At 39.0% G+C, this 26,073-nt stretch overlaps 1 protein-coding gene across 1 annotated transcript in view; it reads left to right on the top strand.

The window, feature by feature from the left end:
• PLEK (pleckstrin) overlaps positions 1-24,191 on the top strand; it is a 38,480-nt gene extending 14,289 nt beyond the window's left edge. Inside the window, exons 2-9 of the mRNA XM_036751371.1 lie at positions 4,067-4,222; positions 7,676-7,857; positions 11,670-11,761; positions 15,073-15,257; positions 16,239-16,343; positions 19,028-19,111; positions 20,103-20,172; positions 21,924-24,191. Of these exons, the coding sequence (XP_036607266.1) occupies positions 4,067-4,222; positions 7,676-7,857; positions 11,670-11,761; positions 15,073-15,257; positions 16,239-16,343; positions 19,028-19,111; positions 20,103-20,172; positions 21,924-22,060 (1,011 nt within the window). The 3' untranslated portion in view covers positions 22,061-24,191. The remainder of the gene's footprint in view (positions 1-4,066; positions 4,223-7,675; positions 7,858-11,669; positions 11,762-15,072; positions 15,258-16,238; positions 16,344-19,027; positions 19,112-20,102; positions 20,173-21,923) is intronic.
• Positions 24,192-26,073: the final 1,882 nt, after the last annotated feature.

The following is a 26,073-nucleotide window of genomic DNA, read 5'->3' as shown; positions in this document are numbered from 1 at the left end:
TTAAATCCAGAAAGACCAGGATTCAAAGACAGAGATATTAAATTTGAAATAAATGAAAGACACAACGAGATGTACATAGTGGAAATTCCCAGTTTCACATGCTGTCTTCTTTCTGTTCTTTGTAGATGTTTGTCAAAATCAAAATACTAAAAATTTTTAAAAATTAAGGCTAGGTAGGAATTCAACAACTGGGATAATAAAGAGCCATGCAATTATGCAAGTAGCCGCTTTATATAAGTACCATTCATAGATAAATAATAAGATCTTCTAGGAACTCAACATTATCTGAATTTTCTGGTTTTCATGATATGTATGAAGTCATAGAATAGGTAATATGCAAAGACTAAGCTCAGTAGAGTGGTTCTTTTTCTATTCTGATATTAAATATATTAAATGTTTACACGACAGAAAGTAGGGAGACATACTTGTCCTAGGTAATGGTGATTGGGTATGGTGAAGGTCATTAGGAATCTTTGTGATTTCTCACAGCTACCGCTAGGAGAGTCACTTCATTAAGGGCTCCATTGTAATTTTATAGCAAGTGTATTGGGTTAAGGGCCATCAGCTCACCATTATTGCCCAGGTCTATGTGATTGGCTTGCTGAGGGCAAGTTACTGAATGCTGCTGAGGTTGAAGTTTTCTGTTCTTCAATATGGTAGGAACATACCCATTTCCCAGGTATCTCTCAGGGTTGGAAAGAGGATGAAATAAAAAGAATTGTTGAGTCTTTGGAATAATGGCAAGCTATTAGGTAAAAAACTGTATGCTCGATTCTTAGCTGGAAATCCTTCCTGAAGAGTGCAAAGTTCAGTAACCTCAGCATCAGTATGAAAGCTCTTAAGTGAAAGCCATCATAAATAGGACCATTGTAAAGCCTCTTGCGGCGCACACATTTGTATTTGCTATTTCTGACAGTGGTACCAAGGAATGATTTGTGGAAGAGCATTTTAATTTTCCTTCCTTGTGTGAACCTCCAAATGTCAGGAAGGTATACTTAAATTCCTCAAATAATCCAGTCTGGACGCATCATCAGTGAATTTTCCAAACTCTTCTCCAACCTATTCATACTTGTTAGCTCAGGGTCTTTTTAGCTTTTTTTTTTAGCCTCTTAATGGTCTCCTGGCTCCCCTCTCCAGTTCATCTTTTGCATTGCTCCCAAAATAACCTTCCTAAGCCACCAGTCTGACCATTACACTGCCCTGGTCAAAAATCTTCAGTGGCTCCATTTTACCTTAAAATAAATTGCAAATTTCTCCACTTGGCATTTAAAGTTCTCCAAAGTCTGGGCCCATCCCATCTTTCTGGACTTAATTTACCTTAGTCTTTTTCCCCTACTCTTTTTTCTCCCATTCATACTAACTTACAAGCTGTTTGCCAAGCTTGGCGTTTCAGCAGCCATCTTCATACCTTTGCACCTCAGCATCCTTATCTTCTTTTAAGGCTCAGTTCAAATGCTAGCCCCTAAGCCTTCTCTTATTTCCCAGTTGCTAGTGCTTTCTCCCTCCTCAAATGACCTTGCATTGACTTGCTTTGAGAATGAGTATTTTCTTATCAGTCTCCATGCCTGATAAATGATTGTTAATTGCTTCAATTTAAGTTAAATTCTGATGAACTCCAGAGAAGTAAATTATTTTCAAATGAAGGCAATATCCCTTCCAAGAACTGCTATCTCCATTTGGCTGTTGTCTGCTACATTGCTTAATCAGCTGGCATAGGGATGGGATCTGTGATTTCACTGGCTTGGGGAACTCTCCATGAGCAATTCCTTCCACCAATGCAAGCCACCTCCTCTGAAATTTGTAGTCTTAGTTGCTTAGAGCAGTGAGAGATTAAGTAACTTGCCCAAGGTTACACAGCTACTCTGTGTCAGTGAAGGGACTTGAACTCAGGTCTTCTTGTCTCCAAGGCTGGGTTTTTCCATCATACTAAAAATTATAAGATAAGAAAGATATTGCTAACTGTTAAGATGAATGGTTAAGAACTAATGGGAACTGGCCACAGAATGAAACCATACTTAGTTCCTGCAATGCTATGTTCGACACTTTTCAAAAATAACTCTGTAGCAAGGCTGTTAATTATTCGGGTGAGTTCCTTGTGGTTCCTTTTATCGGAAGCACCTTTTGAGTTGTGAGAGGGGGCCCTGTTTGGGGCAAAGAAAATAGGGCAATAACACAAGTGGGTAACAACTAAAGAAAGAGAAGAATTTGTCACCATTTTCCATGAAGGCTGGTAGCGTTTGGAATTGTCCAAGAGTTATATCTTCAACAAAAAAATTCATTAACCAGTTAGTATTTAGTTACTATATATGGTCTGTTCTAGGCTCCAGTTATGCAAAGATGGTTACAGAACAGGGTCTACTCTCAAGGAATTTACAGTCTAACAAGAAGGGCAAATATACAACTCAATCAACAAGCATACCTACTATGTTCTGGCTACTTTATTAAACACTGGGAATACAAGGATTAGAAAACAAAATAGTTCCTGTCCTCAGTGAGCTTACATTCTGTTGGAAGAAATAATGTGAATAGATAGATGATAGATAGATAGATAGATAGGTAGAAGGCACATACAAAGCAGATAGAAGGTTACTTTGGAGTGGAAGGCATTAGCAGCTGTAGGAATAAGGAAAAGCGTCATGAAGAAGGTGGTGCCTTGAGCTGAGTCTTGAAGGAAACCAAGGGAGGGAAAGAGAAAGAGAGAGTTTCAAAGTTTTAAAAATGAATGCTAAAAATTGTTTTTACATGCAACTGGGAAATAAGATATACAGGCAATAGTGTATAGAAATCTATCTTGCCCTACAGGAAAATAGAAGGAGAGGGGATAAGAGGGCAGGGTGTGACAGAAGGGAGGGCAGATTGGAGGAAGGGATAATCAGAATGCACACCATCTTGGGGTGGGGAGAGGGGAGAGATGGGGAGAAAATTTGGAACTCAAAATCTAGTGGAAGTGAGTGTTGGAAACTAAAACAAAATTGATTTATTAATAAAAAAGAGAGGGTTTTCTAGGCATAGGGGAGAGAGGTATCCACAGAAAAGGAATGGAGATGGAAGACGGCATGAGGAACAGCATGAGGGCTAGTATGGTGTGCATAGGGCCAAGTTATGAAGAGCTTTAAATGCTACACAGAGGAGTTTATATTTAATCTTAGAAGTGTTATAAAACAGGAGATGGGATGAGTCGAAAGGAGAAGCAACCTTGAGATTAATTGGTTTGACCAGAACATAAAATATGTGAAGGGCAATGGTACGAGATAAAATTGGATAGGGAGGCTGAAGTCAGATAGAGGTTCTTCAATGCCAAGGTCAAGAGTTTTTACTTTATTCAGTAGGTCATGGGTATCTACAGAGAATTTTTGAGTAGGGAAATAAGTGTGATTACAGTGGTACATTAGGAATCTTAATTGGGAATTAAGTCTTTAGAAAAGTATATAGCAAGTGCCTACTACACTCCCCAGTGATAGACCAGTACTGCAACGGGTATAGAAAGGAGAAGCAAGAGAGTTAGGCAGTCACAATTCCTCCCCTTGAGGAGTTTGCAACTTCATTGGAGGAAATAAGACTAATGAACATGAAATAATTACAAAACAATAAGACGATACCTTGTGATCAATTGACCAAATGTTTGACACAAACCTAAGTGCTCTAGGAAGGTCAGCAAGAAGAAATCAGTGTGGGTCAGAGGAGCCAGCGAAGCTTTCATTCCCTGAGATGAGAAGTGACAGTAGGTATGGTATTTTCAGAGCTTAGTGAAAATTTAAACAGATTCACATTGGAAAGTAATGAGAAATGACTTTATGAAATGCCTCCAAATTGTTGGAGGTCCTGCTTCCCACGCAGGGGAATTGACCCTTTCTTATACTGACCTTTCTGTAGCATTTAAAGTTTGCTCCACACATATGGGTAGTTAGTTATATACCCTCTAGCATATTAGCAGCCTTCAGTGCTAACTAGGTTAGCAGCCTCTGTATTAGTATCTTGACTTGGTGTCTAGGGACATGGAAACTGGAAGTAATAAATATTTTTAAAAAAGACTCATGGTTTCTTTCTTTCTGTGGTGTCAACACAGGGCAGCATGTTCAATAGCTGGAAACCCATGTGGGTTGTGTTGCTAGAAGATGCTATTGAATTCTACAAGAAGAAAAGTGATAACAGTCCCAAGGGAATGATCCCATTAAAAGGAAGCACTCTTACCAGTCCTTGCCAAGACTTTGGTAAAAGAATGGTGAGTTGTTTTTTGTTTTTAATTGTCCTCTAATATGGCCTGATTTTTTTTTCAGTTCAACTCAATAAACATTTCTTAAATGTTACCAACATGAAAAATATTGTTTTAGAAGCTAGGAGAAAAGAGAGCAGATATGATTTCCTTAGTATAGGGAAGTATATGGTGAGGGAACTTTATCTGCTAATGCAGTTTGGCACCTCTCCTCTTGGAAAGTTACCTAGAACATTGAAAGGCTAAGTGAAGTGTTCAGGGTCACACAACCAGTGTATGTCAGAGACAAAATTCAATCTTCAATCTTCCTAGCTCATAGATCTGACCACTAACCACTATGCCATGCTGCCTTAGGTATGTGACCCTGGGCCAGTAGCCTTATATCTCTGATTCTCAGTTTCTTCCTCTTGCTTGGAGTAGGCACTTGATAAATATTGGTTGAACCAAACCACGTTAGAAAGTGTGTTGGATCCAGTCAGGGCTCTGGCAGCATGGAGGCTTACGGAGTCTGAGCATACTTGGGTAAAAGAACTCATGAGCCAGACCTTCACAGGTACTTCTGGGCTGGACTGGAGGCTCTCCCCAAATGTGACCTTATTCAACTCACATCACATAAGAAACAGAGCTGTCAGCATTCATCCCTACTGTGGACCAGTCTTTGTAGACTGGTTGATTTTTAATTTTTAATTTTCCAGTGTTTAGGATGAGGCAACATGGAGCAAGGGAATAGAGGGTGTGCCTTTAAGATGAGACCTTTAGGTTCATGGCATTTCTCTGATAAATATTAGCCTCATGACCCTCTCAGTGCTTTGAGTTGCCAAACAGATGCTGATCTGCACTGGTAGAGGAATCTCCTCACCAGGAATTCCCTACATCAAAGCAATCATAGATTGGTCACAAAGACTTGCAGATGATGACTATGATAATAATGACAGTAAATTTCACTGTTTGACAGCTCAATCCAATAAATGCTGAGATGCAAAGTGAATTCTTCCTGATTACTCCTATGCATTTAATTATGATTTAATCAGTGCCCACACAAAACAGCAGGAGCCCAGACTTGAGTGTCAATATTGAGACAGTCACAATTGCTTGGTAATAGAACAGTCATCTTTGCAAATATTACCTTTTTATTTATGGCAAACTGTGCTTCTTTGGCATAGAGGGAGCCTCAAAGAATGTATTCTTAAATACATACTCTGTCCCTAGGCCTACACAGATAACACATCCCTAACCTGATAGGAGAGGGCAGGTTAAAAGCAAAGAGTCGACATCTCTGCTAATATCATCTTATTCTGTCCCCTCTCCCATCATTTGAATGTTCTCTTCCTCTAGGTTAATGAAAAAGTCATATCATGAGCTCTTCATCCCAATAATCACCAATAGTCACGATTAAACCTGCATTTTCTCAACTATAGAGAAAAGGTACTGCTGGGTAGGCAAACTAGTAATGATATTTGGAGAGCTACTAAAGAGTTTCTGATTATCAAATTCATAATGATTTAAACCAAAAAAGGTATTCGAGGCAATTGTGGGTGGTATCTAGTCCAATCCAATAAGGCTTTATTAAGTGCCTACTGTGTCTAACTATGTGTCTCTTTTTTCCGTTTTCTTCTACTTTTGCCTTTTTTCTGTATAATTCTAAAACCTACTAGTGACCCCACTAGTGGCACCCATAGGTCATTCTTAATCCAACTAGTATCCTCTGAGCTAAGGGGGTAAACAATTCTATTATTGATCTCTCCATTTGGTATTTGTAAGTCATTTGCTCAGGGATATTCAATATTGGGCATGGAGAGATTCATTCCCTTGAATCCTCATAGGATCAGAGCATAGGAATAAGAGCTGAAAGGGACCCTGAAGGTCATCCTGTCCAATCTCCTTATTTTACAGATGAAAAAAATGGAGTTTAGAAAGATGAAATGATTTTCCTAAGGTTAAACGTAGTTAATGGTGTTTGGGATTTGAACCTATGTCTTTCCACAATCCCATGTTGCTACACTTTAGGAATTAAACATTTCAAATTCTAAAAAAATCTATTAAGTGACCATTATGTTGAAATGAACTGGGGAATTTTGTTTCTAATTTATTAAATTATATATATATATATATATATATATATATAATATGTATGTATATACATATTGTATTTGAATGTTTATATTTGTTGATTAAATTCATAATCAAAAGAAAATACTTATTTTTAAAAGTGCCTACTATGTGAAAGGCACTGGGGGAAAAAGGCCAAAAAAAAAAAGAAAGAAATAGTCCCTACCCTCAAGTTTACATTTAATTAGATTTCTGAATCCAGAGACTCTAACTTCCTTGCCAGAAAAAAAATCATCTGACTGCAATAAATCAATAGATCAACAAGCATTTATTAAGCAACTAGTATGTACCAAGTGCTATGTTAGGTGCTGAGGAGACAAAAACAAAGATGAAATGGTCCCTGCACTCAAGAACCATCCATGATGTTGGAGGAGACAACTTTTGTATAAACACATACACAATTCATAGAAAATAAGTATGTGGTAACTTCTTGAGGGATGCAATAGCACCTGGGAGAATCAATGAAAGCTTCATGTAGGAAGCAGCATTTGAGATGATCTTTGAAAAAAGTGAGGGATACTAAATAGAGGATGAGAGAAGGGAGTGTATTCCAGGCAGGAGAGATAGATAATGCAAAGGAGGAGACTGGGGAGATGAAGTGCTCTGTACAACAGCACTGGACATTATGGTGTTCCAAGGGAAATAATTTGTAATGAGGCTAGAAAGGTAGAGTAGGAACAGATAGTCAAGGGCTTTATATGTCAAACGGGAGTTACATCTACTCCTACAGGCAACTGGGGAGTCACTGGAGTATTTGTTTGTTTTTAGCAGAGTAGTCGCATGCTTAAACCAGCATGTTAGTAATATCACATGCAAGATGGGTTGGAGTGGGGAGAGACTTAAGGCAGGGAAGTCAATTAGGAGGCTATGTCAGTAGTCCGGGTGCAAAGGTATTAGGGTCTGAATTAGGGTGGTGACTAAGTAGGGGGAGCTAGGTGGGCAGCTGTGGCATATGGACTCAGAAAGACCTGAAGCCAGATCCAGCCTCAGACACTTAATAGCTGTGTGACTCTGGGCGAGTCACTTAACCCTGTCTGCCCCAGTTTCCTCATCTGTCAAATGAGCTGGAGAAGGAAATGGCAAACCACTCCAGTATCTTTGCCAAGAAAACCCCAGATGGGGTCACAAAGAGTCAGACACAGCTGAAATGACTGAATAACAACTGTGTAAGTAGAGAGAAGGGGATGGATGCAAGAGATACTGTTGAAATACAATCGATAAGACTTGGCAGCTGATTGGATTGAAGAGTCTGGATTGTCTGACTCTTAAATAAACACTGCCAGGTTATGACTAGGCTCCGGCCTCTGCTTGGTAGCACTTGTTGTTTACTAACATACTACATTTTGATTTTAGTTCGTGTTTAAACTCGCCACAACCAAGCAGCAAGACCACTTTTTCCAGGCTGCCTACCTGGAGGAGAGAGATGCCTGGGTGCGAGACATTAAGAAGGCTATTAAGTGTATTGAAGGAGGCCAGAAATTTGCTAGGAAATCCACCAGGAGGTCCATTCGACTGCCAGAAACCATTGACTTGAGGTGATTTGTTTCCTTTGTGTTGTTTTCTTCTTCCAGGTTTTAGGCTCGGCCAAGCTCTGATGGGGTAAATACTGCTCCAAGGCAAGAGCTCTAGTCTTCCCTCTTGCAGGCCACGAGGTCGTGTCCAGCCCAGTGCACTCCATGACCAACCAGTGGCCGGAGAGAATGAATGTAGCATCTCAAAGAGTCTGTAGCACCTAAACTGGCTATCTTCTTCAGAGAGCTTTATCATCCTCAGCATACATTAGGTGTTTGACACTTTCAGGTCACTGTGTCCAGTATGAAGCACTCACAGTTGTAGCTTCGAAGAGAGGCCCAGACTCTTCTGACCATAGGAAGGGCACAGAGTAATTAAGTATATGGAACACCTCCCCCATGCCCTCTAACACACAACTGCAGAATGTTATTTATAGAGCAACATATCCACAAGTATAGTGAGAGGAAGCCAATGTCCTAGGAAGAGCATTGGACCAAGAGGAAGGGGGCTTAGGTACCAGTCCTGGCTACCTCTAACTTACTTTGTAACCTTAGATGAGTCCATTAATCTCTTTGAGTCTCAATTTGCAAAATGGACTTAATACTGCCTGCCCTACCCATCCTACAGGGTTGTCATGAGGTTTATATCAGCATGTACAGTGGAAAGAACATTGGCTTGGGAGTCAGAGGATATGGGTTCAAATTCCTCCTTTGAGGCTTATCACTTGTGCAATCTTGAGCTAATCACTTAATCTCCCTGGCCCTCAGTTTCCTCAATTTCTTCATCTGTAAAATGGGGCTAATAATAGAACTTAATTCACAGTGCTGTTATGAGGAACAGATGAGATAATGGATGTAAAACCCGTTGAGAACTTTGAGGTGCTGCAGAAGTGCTAGCTATTATTATTATTATCTATAAAATTAATGTTCTGGAGAAGATGATCTCTGAGACCCCTTCCATTTCTATATCTATGATCTTATGTTCCTTGAACAAATACCTTAATTTCAGTGACCCTTAGTTTCCTCATTTGTGATGTGGAGATACTAATATCTGCCCTGCCTATCTCATATTAGCAAGATATAGTAGAAAGAGTACTGGCTGAGTCAGGGGACGTGGGTTCGAATCTCACATATGTGGGATTACTGCCTGTGTAACTTTGACCAAGTTACTTAACTTCTCTGGGACCTCAGTTTCCTCATCTGTAATGTAAAGGTACTGGAGAGTAGGGCCTCCAAGGTCATAGATCTATGAATCCATAGCTATGATAATATATGTGAAAGCACTTTGTACGCTATAAGACACTAAACACATGTAAATGGACATTTATGATGAGACAGAATCTTACCTGAAAGGATGGAAGTAAATGTCCCCTTCCCTGCCTCTCCCCACCTCGAAGCATTTCTCTAGCTGCTGCCCTGTCATACCTGTCAGGCTTAGCCTAATTTGGAAGATTCATTGGTTGGTCTGTATAGACCTGCATAGACTCAGCTTTTACCAAAATGTATCATTAGGAAGTCAGGAGGATGCCCAAGATGAGCCAGAGGTCTATAGATCAACTTGTATTCAGATACTTGTTGTGGGGCAGAGATATGTTTAACTGATGGCATGAGGAAAGTTCTTTCTGATTTGGAAACTCCTTAAGTCTATTCGATAATGTATCATATGAGGGAAATTTTTTAGCAAGAAAGTATAAATTTGAGGTTACAAATTATCCAGATTTGAAGTCTAAGGAGCTGCCTCTCCTCCTCACAAGTTTACCTTTGATTAGTGATTGTTAAACAGTAAAGGTCACTGTCATAAAAGGGGTAGAGGGAGTGTTGACTTTGTTACCTTGGAGGGAACAGGACCAGAGAGAATCAGGTGGAATCAGGAAGGTATAGTTTATGTCTAGGTTTGTCAGAGGTTCAGTCTCTGGAAATTGGCTAGGGCAGGGAAGATGGAGAAGGAAGGTATTGGTGTGTGGAGGGATGCAAGGTCTGCTGGATTCACTGAGGCTGGAGAGAATCAGTAAGAGTTGTCCTTGAGAGGCAGTGGGATATGGTGGCATGAGCCCTGGTTCTGGACTCAGAGGACCTGGTTTCAAATCCTCTCCCTGTCAATTGCTGCCTATGTGACCTTGGACAAGTCACAATCTCTGGGCCTTGGTTTTCTCCTCTGCACAATGAAGCAATGAATGGGGTTGGACTTGATGGCTTCGCAGGTCCCTTCCAGCTCTAAATCTATGATCACTAGCAAATCAGTGACACCAAAGTCTGGCTCTGAACCCTGGGCCTGGACTGCTCATTCTCTGTCCAACTGCTGAGAGCTTTATTGAAGCCTAAAGCAGGTCAATGACTGCTGTTGAGTCTTGCTTTGGACTGGGAGTTGAAGCACCAGCTTATCCAGAGGTCTTCAAAGGCCTGGCAACATTTTCTCCACTCATGCAAATTTCACCATAAGTAAGCCTTCCTTGCTCCGTGGTAGTTCACATTTCTCTGGAAAGTATACTTGGAAACTAGTTTTCAGCAACACCCTCTCACCCCCACATATGGTGCTCAAAATAACTACCAGAGCTCTCAGGGGCTGTTACAGGGACGCACTAGAGGTGGTTGCTGATAACTTGACTATCAAATTATGTCCTAGAAAAGAAAACCAGACTGTTTCCTCCAAATGTCAAGAAACCAGGAGTGGTGAGCCTTTGTGGCCCTTTTGCTTCTAAACATGTCGGAGAGAGCCACACTGCTGACCACAGTTGTCAATCATATGTGTGAAAAGGATGGCTGGACAGTGTCAAGGGGAAGAAAGATACAAGAAACAGGAAGACCACTTTATGTTCTGTTGCTCAGTATTCCTGTGATAGGGCTCCCCACTTACTTTGTAAAATAATAATAAGAACTCCTCTCCTCTTCCCTCTCTCCACACTTCCCTCAATGTCTTTATGTTTCTTCTTTTCCCTCTATTAATCTGTTTCCATTTAAGGAAAATGTAAAAAAAAATACTTCATATGTGGTTGAGACATTTGTCTGTCTGTAAAGAAGCTACACCAAATGTTCCCTTCACATATGAGGTCTAGGTTGCTAGATGCCAGCTAGCTATAACTTTCTCTTTTAAATGTCAGTAGTTGATTTTCCAAATAGCTTTATGCAGTTGTTCAATTCATTCATTCAACTAATATTTGAGCACCAACAGTATTCAAATCTGGCCTCAGACATTTATTAGCTATGTAACCCTGGGCAAGTCACTTAAGTCTGTTTCCCTCAGTTTCCTCATCTGTAAAATGAGCTGGAAAAGGAAATGGCAAACCACTTCAGTACATTTGCCAAGAAAATCCCAAATGGGACATAACTGAAGTAACTGAACAACAAACAGCATATAAGTTACTGTGCTAACTGCAATATAGAATATGTCTGCCCTCATGGTGTTTTAATCTAGCCAGGGACATAAGATACATGCACAAATATTTATAGGGACCAAGGTAATAGAAGGTTCAACTGCTAGCCATTACAGTGAATAGAGAGTTGGATTGGGAGAATCCTAGAAAGGATTTGGAGAAATCCAAGAAATCCTAGATTAAAGTCCTATCTATATTTATTAATGATGTGATCACATCACTTAACCTTACTGAATCTCAATTTTCTCCTCTGCAAAATGGAGATAACAATGTTTGTGGTAGCTACCTCACAGAATCGTCGTGCAGCTCAAGTGAGACAATGTATGCGAGGTGCTCTTCGTAATTTAAAGGGCTATAGAAATGTCAGTTACTATCATGGTCACCTTCTCCAGGGTAGAAGGTATGTGGGCGAACACCAGATAGATTCACCTGCCCCCCTTACTCATTCTTTTTTTTTCTGCTTAGTGCCCTATATTTATCCATGAAGGATGCTGACAAAGGAATAAAAGAACTGAAGCTGGAGAAGGACAAGAAAGTATTCAACCACTGTTTTACAGGTAAAGGTCTTGATTTCCCATGTACTTGCTGTTAGGAGATGTAGCCACCATTGAAGTGAATGAAATGCTTTGGATTCTAACTCCAACTCCAGTAAGGACAGAGAGGATAAGAGAGAGGTGCTGGGCAAAAAGGATTATTTGGGATATACTCAATGAGCCAATTGAAAATGAAGAACTAGCCTGTCAGAGTAAAAAGAAAACTAGGAGAAAATCAGAGGTCTTTGTTGTGCAATAGAATTTATGGTATAATGGCAATTGACTAGGAAGTGGGAGATGTGTTCTAGTTCCAATTTTTGCTGTTAGATGATTGTATGACCTTAGGCAAGTGACACTGATCTATCTCCATAGCCACCAGGGTTTTCATTTTTAAAATAATAGATTTGGATTAAATGATCTCAAAGGTACTTTCTTGCTTTTAATTCTATTAGAGCTTGTGGATTAGACCACAGAAGTTTTGGGAATTCCATTGTAAGTCATTCTACCTTGACCAAGTGTGATTATGATATGAATATACCTTAAGTTCCCAAAGGCAATGAATGACAATGAAATGCAAGCTCTGGTTGGTCCTATTATGCTAGAAAATCTTCAGACACTGGTGGAGTAATGGCCTGTGGCCCAAGCTGCAGTCAGTTAATCAAAAGACATTCATTAAGTACATATGTGCCAGGAACTTTGCTAAGCCCTGGGGATGGGAAGAAAGGCAAAAGATAGTCCCTGCTCTCAAGGACCTCACAATCTAATGGATGAAGTCTAACCTAGAGAGAATCATCGCCATGTTAGTCTTGGGAGCAGTGAGTTTTTTGGCCACATCTCTTGAGGACCACCTGTTAAATTATGACAGTTGTGACCTGCATCAGTTGAGGGAGTACTCAGGCAGATGAAATTATAGAGTATTGTAACAATGGAGTACTCAATCTTCCTTCCATTCTACACTTAATGAGTTGAAAATAGGGAGTGTAGATTGCATTTAGTTTCCTCAGAATTCTTGGATATTATGCATTTGAGAAGCTCCTAACAAGAAATTTATTATGTCATTTCATTAAAATGATGCTCACTCTCTCTATGGGACCCAGGTCCTCATTATAAAATACTGTGCACATAGAAAAAGTGAATGCTGTTGAATCCTATTACTATTTAAGGAATTATAGCAGCATTCCAAGACTGAAGTCACAAGTTACAAAAAGCAACATTAAGGTGCCATAAAAGTTCACCCACAGGAGAGTAGTATATGGAGTTTAATGAATTCAAAAGTACTCTGGGCCTCAGTTTCCTTATCTCTAAAATGAGAGAACTAGATGATATTTTTTGGTAAGACCTCTTCCAGCTTGATGTGCCTTCAGGGTTAGTCTCTCAAGGCTTTGAAAAGTTGCTTTTTGTGTTTCTGATGGGAATACTTACACTGATGTTGTCACAGATTTTTGAAGTAAGAAATATAATTTTGGGTATTATGTACAAGGGACCATGTTAGGGAAGTGGAAGATACCAAAAAAAATATACATAAGTCCTTTTGTCAGGAAGTTATAGACTAGTTGAGTCAACAAAAACACACTCATGAGCTGTCAAATAACAATACAAAATGCATTAACATTACAAAATAAGAGATGCTATAACACAGTGTTAAATGCCAGATAAATTTGATAGACAACAGATGTCATGAATTTAGAGGAGAAAGAGATTGCGGTAGGCTGGAGTGGGCAGAAGGTAGGCTGTTCCTGGAAGATTGGGCATGATTTTCATGGACAGGAAGTTGTGGGGCATCTTAGAGTAGTTGCATTAGAAAGGGGTGGCACAAAGGTGTGGAAGTAACAATGGCCATACTATAGAAAAAAGAACAGGAGTTAACCTGACTAGATGGAGAAGAGGGTTCATCATGTGAAGTAGTAAGAGAAGAGGTAGGAAAGGCAGGTTGCAAAACCTTAGATGTCAGTTTATATAGCAAGGTTTGTGTGAGGTAAAAGAGGAAAGAAGGCAAAAGCTTTCAGTACATCATATTCCCAGAGGTTAATGAAATAATTGTATCTTTAGGACCTGGACCTTGTCACCCCCCCCCCGGTATTATAATATACACAATTATTCACGTAGTGCAAGTCTTATGGGAAGGGAAATCAAGTGTACTTGCCTTCTGGGAGGTGTCTGAACCACAGGGGCATAACAAATGTGGGTGGGAATGTATAAGACATGAGAGAGTTATGAATTCACCAGAATGTTGGAATGGTGCCCAGCAGTAAACCCAGATTTCAGTTTTTTCTTTGTTTCCTATGTCTGTTTATAGACTGTTGGGAGTCTTTTGTGTTTTCCGCCTTTTCTAGAATGATGAGATAAAGGGTGGCCTGTAACCAAAATGCATATGCATATTTTATCTTGAGTGCCTGTATATGCAGGACCTGGGAACCCTACTACCCACATACATGGAAGCCTAGGCACTTTCTGAATTTGGAGAATTCTCAGAATAAACTCTAGAAGAGAGTGTAATGAACTCTAAAGAGAATATGTCCTTACTGTGTCAGACTCTGAGATCGGACTCTATCTGTATGAGACCAGAGCATGAGGGGTCCTGGTTCCTGGGTTACACCTAAATATTCCTTTTTGTCAATTTCCCTCTTATAAATCAGTCTTCCAAGCATGTCATTCCACCACCTGTCTCTTGGACTGCTTCCTCATGTCTATGTCTTAAAGCCCCTAGATTTCTCAAGTTAGCTTAAGTACTACCTCCTATATGAAGTCTATTCTGTTCCCTCCACTTTGTTAGTGGCTTCCCTTGTGTTGCCCTAACCCAATGGAATGTAAGCTACTTGAAAGCAGGGACTATTTTTGTATCCCTAGCACCTGGAACAGTTCCTGGAACACTGTAGGTGCTTAATAAATCTTATTAAATGAATGAATGAACTGGTCATTTTTAAGACATATATGATCATGTTACACAATTGTCTTGGCCAAATCAACCACAGTTACACTTCCCTGATCCACCTAATTTGGAAGACCAACTATTGTCATAGACTATTCTCAAAAATTATGACAATAATTTAAATATAAGGATGATTTTATCTATCATCCAAAAGATTAATTTTCTTTCTCTTTCCAATCCAGATAAAATGCCAGATTTCTCATTTTGAGATGCCTAATATGTTGTTAAGGAAGGGACATTTTTCTTTGGATAATTTTTTTAAATGAAAAAAGGTTCACCTCTTGGGATGATTTAAATATATTCTTAATCAGGAATGGGGATGGATGGTATCATCTTCCAAGGTTCTTTCCAGCCCTTTGATTCTAGTTTTGAGCTAGTAACCTGACCATTGATTTTTCCTATCTAGGTAACTGTGTGATTGACTGGCTATTATCTAAACAATCTGTCCGTAATCGTCAGGAAGGTCTCATGATAGCATCTTCATTGCTAAACGAAGGTTTCCTACAGCCTGCTGGGGATTTGTCCAAGAATGCAGTTGATGGAACCGCTGAAACCTCTTTCCTTGATAACCCTGATGCTTTCTACTACTTTGTAAGTGGGAAGAAAGATAGTCCAACTAGATCCCAGAGCAGGAGTTCTTGACTTTTTTTGAGGTCGTGAAACCCTTTGGTAGTCTGATGAAGCCCAAGGACACCTTCTTTAGAATAATGTTTTTAAATAGAGAAAATATATTTGATTACAAAGAAAACAAATTATAATAAAATAGTTATCAATTTTTAAAAGTTCACACATCCCAGACTAAGATCTCCTGTCCCAAAGAGTTGTCAAACCATATCTTCCTAGGAAAAAAAACAGATCACAATTCTGCATAAAGAATCCAACTCATGGAAACCCCCATAGAACCACTGCAGATTTCTCTTTCAAAATACATGCCCAAGCTGGGGTCATGTTATACACATAGCAAGAGGAGATTTCTCTGGGGATTTTGTCAGTTCCGTTTCTTCTCTGGATTAGAGCCCAGATATTTGGGCGCTGCATGAGAGAAACATTGTCCATATGAGACTGAAACAAAAACTTCCCACATACAAGGTTTCAGTTCACTTTGGGTCAAGTTTTACTGCCAGTCTCATTTCCTCAGACCACTTCTCCAGTCTTCACGGAAGTATAGAAAACAACAAGTGGTAGAGGTAGGAAAATTTCCCAGGTGGTACTCAGCGTAAGAGTGAGAAAAAAGAACAGTTTGAGAGAAAGGAGTCTTTGAAGAAAGACATTTTCCTAGAGAAAGATTGACTTACAAGTACCGAAATAAAAAAAACAAATAAATGAACGAACCAACCTCAGGAAGGGTAAGAATGTTCATAAGAACTGTGCTTCAGAGGAGAGAGACAGGGAATATAAAAGAGGCATGTAGGAAGTAGCATTCTAGGGGAGAGCCTTAAAGCTTTGCTAAGATTGGGGTACAGGTAACACAGAAAGGAAGAGAGAACATTGACATGCTGGTGATCAGGGAAGTAAAAAAGTAATGGCAAGCCTGTGATTTGGTAAAAGAAATCTGTGTTGGTTTCCAATTAGGCAGACAGTGGATTCTTCTGTGAAGAGAATTCCAGTGACGATGATGTGATTTTGAAGGAAGAATTCAGAGGGATCATCATTAAGCAAGGGTGCCTATTGAAGCAGGTAAGTGGCCAGTACCATATCCTTTGGATCCTTCTCCTTCATCAGATGCTCTTTTCTCCTACTTTTGCCTTCTCTATCTTACTTGAAAGCTTGTTAGTGTCTATTTGTGGCAGTAGCCGGAACTAAAAGTTCCCCTGGAAGTTCTTCCACAGAGTGGAAGGTAAGGCAAATGCTCAAAAAATTCAAGGGGAATAATATTAGGAAGAGTAAAGTAGACAAAGAGAGAGACCACTGGAAATGGGGTAGGTCATTACTTTCAAAACAATAAGAAAAAACGAGAAGACAAAAAATATTGCCCCCTTATGAGATGGAGGACAGCTATAGTGACAACACTTTACATGTTAAATTAATTTTAAGTAGAGCTATGTAATCCTAAATTTATATTCATCTTCACAATAAACAAATAACCAAGGAAGAGGGACGTATAGATAGGGAGGATGTGAAACCAAGTAAGAGAAGTGAAATGTTATTTAAATGATCTATCTGTATTCGCATCTGTAGGCCAGCAATGAATGGTATCATGGGCACTGAAAGAATTAAAGTGACATATTTTGGGGGGAACGTATTGATGTCAGTTAATTAATAAGTATGCTTTAAGGACGTACTATGTGCCAGCACAATGCTAAATGCTTGCGATACAAGGACAAAAATGAGACCGGCCCTGTGCTCAACAAACTTACATTCTAATAGGGTAGGTTTCTGAATTGGAAAAGAACCCTTGCAAAGTTTGCATTCCAAGATTCATATCACATTAGAAGTGGAAGAGACCTTAGTGACATGATGGACTTGGGTTTAGCTGATGAAAGACTGGATTAGATGATCTCTGCAGCCATATAGCTTTAGCATCCCCTGTCATCACCACTACAACTATTTCCCTTACAATCGATCTCTATCAGAAATAAGAAAAGAGGGGAAATGTTCATAAATAATTGGGAGAAAAGAGACAAAGGAAAAATGAATCTAGGTTTCTTTGAGGCATTAGAGCCTCAGTACTTCCATACACAATTGTATTTGATCATTATGGCAACCATGTAGGAGTAGGTAATGCAAGTATCAGCATTACTCTTTCAAAGATGAGGAAACTGAGGCTCAGAAATGCCAAGTAAAATCGCACAGCTAGCAAGCTAAAAAGGTAGATGTTGAATCAAGATCTGACCACAATTCCACTGTTCTTTCCACTACAATGTACTTCCTCAGGAGGGATTTAGTTTCTCCTTCCTTCCAAGTCAAGTACTGATCATAGTTTAAAAGACAATCTGGATACTGCATTATTTTTTAATATAATCAATAGATGGTTGAGGGAAGTCTCATGTCTTAGTATGTCAGGTTTCTAGTAAAGTACCCTAACTGGCTGAATAGGACCAGACACTGGCATATTTGATTTTTCATCTCTTTTGTTTATTTATATAATTTATTTCATTGTATTTGTGTGTGTGCATGTGTGCGTGCGTGTGTGTGTGTGTGTGTGTGTGCAGCGCAGGTGTGTATCTTGTCTCCCAAATAGATTTTAAGTACCTTCAGTCAGGAACTGTGTCTAACATACACATATATATATACACATATGTATACACACATACACACATGAATATATGTATGTACATACTTATACACACTACACGCACGCATATATGTGTGTATATGTATATAAATATATACATGCATGCACATGTGTGCATACATGTATATGGATGTGTGTATACATATACATACATGTATATATGGGTGTGTATATATGTACACCTATGCACACACACACACACACACACACAATCTCCCCCACAGAGCCTAGCACAATGTGAGACCTATGGCTGGTGCTCAATAACTCTTGTTGAATTGAATGAAATTGACTTTGGGTAGATGGTGATCTTTATAGTTGAGTATGAATTCTAAGAAATTGAAAGTCCCAGACGTGCATATTATAAATTGCCATGACATCTGTACCCTCCTTACTCAGAAAGACGTAATTCTAGAAATGATGACTCAATCCTGTCGCATTCTGATGCAACCAAAGTGCTTAAAGGAACTTGAGCAGAACCTACTGCTTCCAAATCCTCCTTGTCATCTTCCTCTGAAGGTTGACTCACCCGAAACAGGAGGATTACCCAGCAATTATGTGAGAGTTCACAATGTATGCCAGGAAGGAAAGGAAGAAATGATGACTACAAGAAATTGTCATGCCAATTCAGTCAGCCAATCAATCATCAAGCATTTATTAAGTACTTACTATATGTTAGGTAACTGTGCTAAGAACTAGAGATGGAAAGAAAAATGGAAAACAGTTCCTGCCCTTAAGAAACTAATATTGGGGGAGGGGAGATAAGAAAATGTACACACACACACACACACGCGCGCGCATGCGCGCGCACACACACAAACACATTATTTGTATGTATGTTTATATTATATGCACATATGCATGTAGATACAGCTAGTCCAAAAACCACTTCCCACTCCTCTTCTGCCCCTGGAATATAAGTTCTTTGATGACAGGGATTATTTCATTTTTATCTTTGTATTTTGAGCCCTGAGCACAGTGTCTTGCATGTCGCGAGAGAATCATAAGCATTTGTTCATTGATTTAATGATGCCATCTCTAATTTTGTGCCTCAGTCCTGGTTTAGGACATGGTGGTCATGGGTTGATAATCTTATTAGTTCTCTTTTATATGCTGATTCTGGATACAGGGGCATCGGAGGAAGAACTGGAAAGTGAGGAAATTTATTCTGAGAGAGGACCCTGCTTATTTGCACTACTATGATCCTGCAGGGGTGAGTGCCTTGGTTGCTGAAAGGTGTTCAAATATCATTCTCATTGTCATACTGAGTAGTCAAACTTTTCTATTCTTCTGATTCCTCTCCCTGCTCCCAATTCCTTTTCTACATCTAAAAGGGTGCTGCCAACTCTAAACGTGTGCTCCTATGAAATTATGACCTTCTCACCTCGTCATTTCCTCATACCCCTTCCCTACTTCCTGCTTTTCTCCATCTCCTATGTCTTCTCAGCTTCCACTGGAGAATTCTATCCTGTTATGGAGTAGTAAAGATCATCCAATAAACCTATGGCTTTGAGGCATCCAGTTCTCAATGTAAACTTTCACTTTCTCTGGGATTGAAGTTAATTTCTCCATGTCATATATTTCAATTAGACCTTCCAACCCAACTTTTCTTTCACTTAAATTTAATTAGCTTTGGTAGTGTTTTTGGTGGGGGTGGGAGAAGAAATTTAATCTAATTTCTAGCTTTTGGCTAAATTAGTTAAGAAGTAATGTTCTCTAGCCAGGCTTAATTAGATGAGAACATTTTGCTTATTTAATTTAAGCAGCTTTGTCTTTTATTGTCAGGAGGTGTTTCTTCTGAAGACTTAAGCCTCCCTTTAGCAGACTGGATTCTCCAGCTCTGTTTTTAACTGAAGGATAGTATTCTTTTATTACATCCTATGACCTTTTAGGCAATAGATGGGCCAAGGGTGTGGTCAAACCCTAACTTACCCCACTTCTTCTTCCTGTTTCCCCACTAATTTGAACTTTTAACTGGGGAAGTATCCTAGTAGGCATAAGACTTACACCTTTCTGTGTACATCCTCCACCACCCCTCTGAGGTGCAGGTTTGGGAATCTGAGCTGCCAAGTTTCTCTTCTTTATTCCAAATACATATTTGCTGAATTGAATTGAATCTCCATCAGAGTCGCTGTGTGACTCTTCACCAATCAGGCTGCACTGTATACTGCATATCTTGTAGGCATAATGTTCTCCTTTTCCAGGGAGAAGATCCACTGGGGGCAATTCACTTGAGAGGCTGTGTGGTCACTGCAGTGGAGAGCACCCCTGATGGTAAGTACAAATCTCCCCTTCTAGAAACACAGAGGGAAGAAACACTGGATTTGGGGGTAGAAGACCTGAGAGTACTAAGCCTAGAGTCAGTAAGACCTGAGTACAAATCCAATGTTAGACATTTACTAGCTGTATGATCCTGGACAAGTCACTTAACCTCTGTCTGCATCAATTCTTCAACTATAAAATGGATTATAGTAGTAGTTATCTCCCAGGATTGTTGTGAAGATCAAAAGAGGTGATAAATTGTTAAAGGGCTTAGCAAAGTGCTTGACACATAGTTGTGACTTAATAAATGTCTGTTCTTTCCTACTGTCTGTGTGACTTTGGGCCATTTATTCACCTGTCTGAGCCTTAGTTTTCTTCCTTATAAAGTGATGGACTTGGATTGGATGATCTCTGAGTTTTCTTTCCACTCTGAACCTGCGATTATGTCTATTCCAATAGATTATTATCAGGAAAAATATATTTATGCCTGTATGACTGGCTTCCAAAGGGAACAAAGCTCCCCATTTTTAGTTTTGCCTGCATCACAAAGCTTCATGGCTTTCAGAGGACCTTGCCTATATCCGTGATCTCTACTGAACAAAAGCAGAAAAAGTGTCTAGAAAGCAGCCAATTTTTACCATCAATGTCACCCAGTTTAGACTCTTCTTGTTCTTAGCCCATCTTAGACTTTGCTATTACATGGTCCTTTAACACTCTTTAGGGTTTCTTAAGGAAGTCCTTTGTACTTATTGACTAAGAAATCCTCTACTGGGGCAGCAGCGTGATATAATTAATGGCTGGAGTATTAGATTTGGCACAGGATATTTGACTTCTGATTCTGTCTCTTTCACTAACTTGAACAAACTTCTTTTTTGGGTCTTCGTATCCTCATCTGAAAAATCAAGGTTATTAGATTAGATGATCTCTGAGATGATTTCTAACTCTAAAATTCTATTATTCTATGAATAATAAAATCACAGACATTTAAATTTAATTTATTGGGTCCCCAGCAGTTCCATGGAACCAGTGAAGTTCAACAACAAACCATTGTTCCTACTTTGCCATCTGGTACTTACAGGCTTAAAATATCTTGACTAGATTATTTTTATAAATTGAAGACCTTGGATGTATCTACCTCCCATTTCTTTCAGCACCTATCTTGTTTAAATAAGACTCTCTTCTGGTCCTGAAATTTGGAGGATCAGGTCTATGGCTGGTTAGAGAGTGGTTCTGTTGGAGACTAAAATGACAAGGATTTATCCCAGTATAAACAAATTGATCTCCCCCTTCTTTGTCACGATAGTGTTCTAGGCATAAGGTAATTAAAGTGAGAATAATGGACAGATAAGTGCAATTCTATGGCTATAGAAAGAAATTTCATTCATACAGAGGACAACATGTGATCATTAGCTGAGAAAAGGAGGGATTTCTGATTAGTTCAGAAAATTGCTAGTAGCTAAAGTCTTATGCGCATGTAAGAAGTAACCTTGTCCAAATAGACATTTCCTAATTTTCTTGGTATTTTCACATCAAGACAAACAATATCAGAGAATTTGAAAGTCATGCTTTTAAAAATATATATATTTTTATTTGTTTTAAAAAGAGACATCAGGATAACATTGAAAATAGGACAAAATCACATTCTAAAATCTATCTGGGCTAAATAGCTATACTGTTGCTAGAATGTGGGGGATTGGACCAGATGACCTTTTTAAATTAAGGGCCCTCCAATAATTATGATATTCTTTTTCTGTCCCCTTCAGTTAAGAAGAGTGGTGATGAAAACCTTTTTGAGATCATCACGGCTACTGAAGTTCATTATTTCTTGCAAGCCGCTTCCCCTCAGGAGCGCACAGAGTGGATCAAAGCCATTCAGGTGGTCTCTCGGACCGGGAAGTGAAAAGGAACCTTCAACTCTAACAGAATTCCCATGGGCTCAGTCATCAAGGCTTCTCCTGAGTCCATCCAGACAGGGGGAAAAGACCTGCAGTGGATTCTGAATGTAACTAGTCCTCTATTTGATGATTCCTGTGTTCTAACTCCTACCTAGTCCCTTTCTATCAGCCTTCCTTTTGTAGATACAATCATCTTTGTGACTGTGGGCAAGTCAGTTATCCTCTTGGGGCCCGGTTTCCTCTTCCACAAGAAGATGGAGAGGGCTACAATAAACTCTAATGATCATAATAGTGGTGGCAGTGACCTTGACTGGAGTAGTCACCCTTTAAATAAAGCATATGGCCTTCTTCTGTCAGATAAGAGCACAGAGCTGCTTCCAATATGTTATATGCCCGAGAAAATGGCTCCTTCTAAAAAACCCTGAAAAATGAGTAATAAGTTGACTAGTCCATCAACACTTTTTTTTCCTTTACTTATTCCCTCTCTCTTTTCCAAGGGACAATAGTGGGGTGAATTTAATCAGTTTGCCTTATTACCCTGAGTGGCGGTACTTGTAGACCTGTATTAAAAACGACTCTCAGTGGATCGGTTGAAAGTCTCACTAAAGTCTAAAACACAAAGAAGTACATTTTTTTAAAAATAAATTTTGATTGATATCTTTTGATTTTATAGTACCTAAATATCTCCTGTATCAGTTTTCCTTCCACTCTCTGAGAGCCATTGCATCAAATAGAGATTTTTTTTTAAAGAAAAAGAGAAAAAAAGTCAATCCAAAAAAAGTACATATTTTGCAAGGGAATTGCACTCTGCTAAGCAAATTGGGATTGTTTTCTTTCTTTTATATTCTCCTACTAAAAGGAATTGAGAGATTATAGGTACTAAAGCTTTTTTTTTTTTAAATCTTGGCCTAACAAACTTTATGTATAAAATTTACCTTTGTTACTCCCGGAGGCTTTTTAAAAATACTCTTCTCAATCCTAAATGTCAAGTTTACTATGCCTTCCCATTTTTTCCTTATTATCAAAACCTGATCTTAAGAAAGGATCAGATATGTCGTTTTTACTTTAGTGGGAATTTGTGCCAATCTGTTATCACTCTCAGGGCCATGTGTCTTTAAAGCCTTATCTCTAGTTGTAGAACAAAGGCTTTGCACCCTGTAGAAGGATTTTTAGGCATCACTGGCAGGTGAGAGAGATTGGGGGCAGGAGCAGAGGAGGCATTTTAAATAGTCTGAAATTACAGTGAATTGATGGGTACCTATTGTATGATACTGATACTGATTCCAAGCTCAGGATGTGCCTTTCTTTGCTCCAATGAAGTATTACCTCTTTTACCCTTCTTGTATTTGATTTTCTTTAAAAAAGGGAAAAATGACCCAATATGTGACATCATATCACAGTTGAGTGTTGGGATGTGAAGTAGTGTGAATTTCATCCATGGATAATAGCTAAGACCCCTCCTCACCCTCACTACTATACTACTGTGTCAGAATGGAACATTGACTCTGATTGGATCTTGACCTATTTGGAAATAGAAAAACCAGAGCTTTAAAAGCTATTCACAATGATGGCAGTGGGCAACCTCCAATCCACTAGTTTATTGCATTTAGGCCTTGCATTTACTCTTAGGCCTAAAGGCATTACCTATGGTTATTCCTGACTATGTTTATAGGGCTCCCCATGAATCCTTTTCCCTATTCACTGGTCAGTTTCACTATTCCCTATTCAGTAGAAGCTGCCACCCAGTTATGCCTTTACATTGGGGTCTTGCCCATGGCTTTTGGTCCCATCCACTAGCCTATGATTCTGCTCCAGCATCTTTCACCATGGGCCTGCTAGCACTAAGGTGGCATTTACAGAAGGAGAGGGGAGTAAGGAATAGTCTTTCCTTGTTAATCTCTGTGTTCATTTTCCCTTGTCCCCTGTCCCCACTCCATATCCAGTTTTATAAAATTATTGGTTCATATGGCCCATCCCACTCCCAGGAAGATAAGTGAGGCTCACAGAACTTTTTCTGTAGTTTTCTCCCCCAAAATATGCACAGTACTTTCTCTTTTTTTTCCATTTAAAAATGACCTATTTATTGACATGTAGTCAAACTCTGTGTTATATATAAATAAAATAAACATAGATATTAAAATATCTCATTATTGGCATTATGATTCCAGTTTTTACCTCTTATTTTGAATTCCTTCAATGAATTCACAATACATTTATTAAGTAGAAAAATGTATAGCACTGTTCTGGGCATATTCCTGAACACTATTTTGCCTCTTAATGGTGTTGCAAATGTAGTAAAGGTTATAATTTGAATTAACCTATGATGGTCATCATACAAAGCATGCTACCCTGTAGACCAATTCAACTTCTGCTACCCGAAGATGGAAAATGACCCAGACCCTGGTCTCACACAGTTTATCGTCTAACAGATTTCCTTCCCATTATCATATTCATAACTGTTACTCATTTGAGGGTTCGTCCTTTCTGTTTTCTCACAAATCACCTTATGAATTCCTTTTGCCTGCATAGTATGCATTAGAATGTAAGTTCTATGAGGGAGAGACTAATTTTTTTGACTCTTTTTGTATCCTTAGCACTTAGCGTAGTGCCTGCCACTTAAGCACTTAGTAGGCATTTAATAAAAGTTTATGATTGACTAATAATGGAGGCCCATTTATCTTTCAAAGCAAATTGACTCTACTGTGTATCTTAGGGAAAATATAAGTAGAAAGTAGCTTGAAGATGTGACCTTGAGCTATTTAGACAATCTTTTTCACAAGTTAATATTTAAAATTAGCCCTGATAACTAATTTCCTGGAAGGAAAAGAGTTCATGAAAATTCATTAACTATTTCAGACCCAGATAACTACTCAGACCAGGGGAAAATGAAATTTCTTCCCAAAGAGTACCTTAGAAGCATTAGAGCATCATTAAGAAAGTAGTAGATTCTCCAAAATGGAATAAAGCACTTAGCATAATGCCTCCCAAATATTAGATACTATATAAATGCCAGCTATTATTGTATTATTTTTATTATTATAGTTCAATTGATATAAAATGGTATATAATTGTAGCCACAATACAAATGGTTGATTTGAAACTCTTAGTTTCAGATTGATTGAAGTTAGTAATGTCTAGGGAACATAAGTGACATTCAGGTTCCTAGCTTCTATGTTGTATAGTAATAATATCTGACATTTACATTATATTTACATTGCTTTATAGATACTATCAGAATAACCCTGTGAGATAGGTACTATTAATATCTTTATTTTGTGAAAAAAACAGATTCAGAAAAGTTAAACGACTTTTCACTAGGGTCACATGATTAGTAAATGTCTGAGGCAGGATGCTAAGGATTCAGATCTTGCTGACTCCAAGCTGAGCTCTCTGCCTGCTACCATGTTGCCTCTTAATGACTGGGAGCATTTAATATCATTTGTAGACAGTGCCAAGTCAGAAGAGTGAAAATAGTTAGCAGGATCCTAGTTCCAGTGAGACCAGGCTTCTGATAGATAAACTAGTGTATGGCCCAACTGAGGTGGTTGGTATTGGCATTTATGGTACTGCCATTGTCCTTATTATACTCAGCTCATGGCTCTACGGGGATTTCTGAGCCAGGAGGCAGCTAAGAAGACCACATCTGTGACTATGATGGCATGTTTTCACTTGTTGGGCATGGGATATACAAGAAGCTGCAATAAAAACTTTGGGGATTCAGTTTGAATTATACAAATTTTGAGCTCTCTGGTACTCCCTGAATTTTTGATTCCTGACCTCACTTCTTCGCTTTGTTTCAGCAACCAATTTCCCACTTGCCTTGGCTTCTTAGATATTGTCTCGGCTCTGCAAACATCTCAGTACCAAGCTGAGATAATATTTGTAAACAGTGCCTAGAAAATAGGCCCTGTATTCATGCTGGTGATGATGATGGTGATGTCTGTATTTTTGGTTACATTTGCTCTCTTGTTAACTCTGATCCCACCTCCCCAGCCCCAATGGTACCTACTGCTCCTGC

The sequence above is a fragment of the Trichosurus vulpecula genome, chromosome 3 (assembly GCF_011100635.1).
Source record: "Trichosurus vulpecula isolate mTriVul1 chromosome 3, mTriVul1.pri, whole genome shotgun sequence".
NCBI classification, from domain to species: domain Eukaryota; kingdom Metazoa; phylum Chordata; class Mammalia; order Diprotodontia; family Phalangeridae; genus Trichosurus; species Trichosurus vulpecula.
The sequence above is the reverse complement of the archived record's forward strand: the minus strand, read 5'-3'. Positions and strand labels throughout refer to the sequence as shown.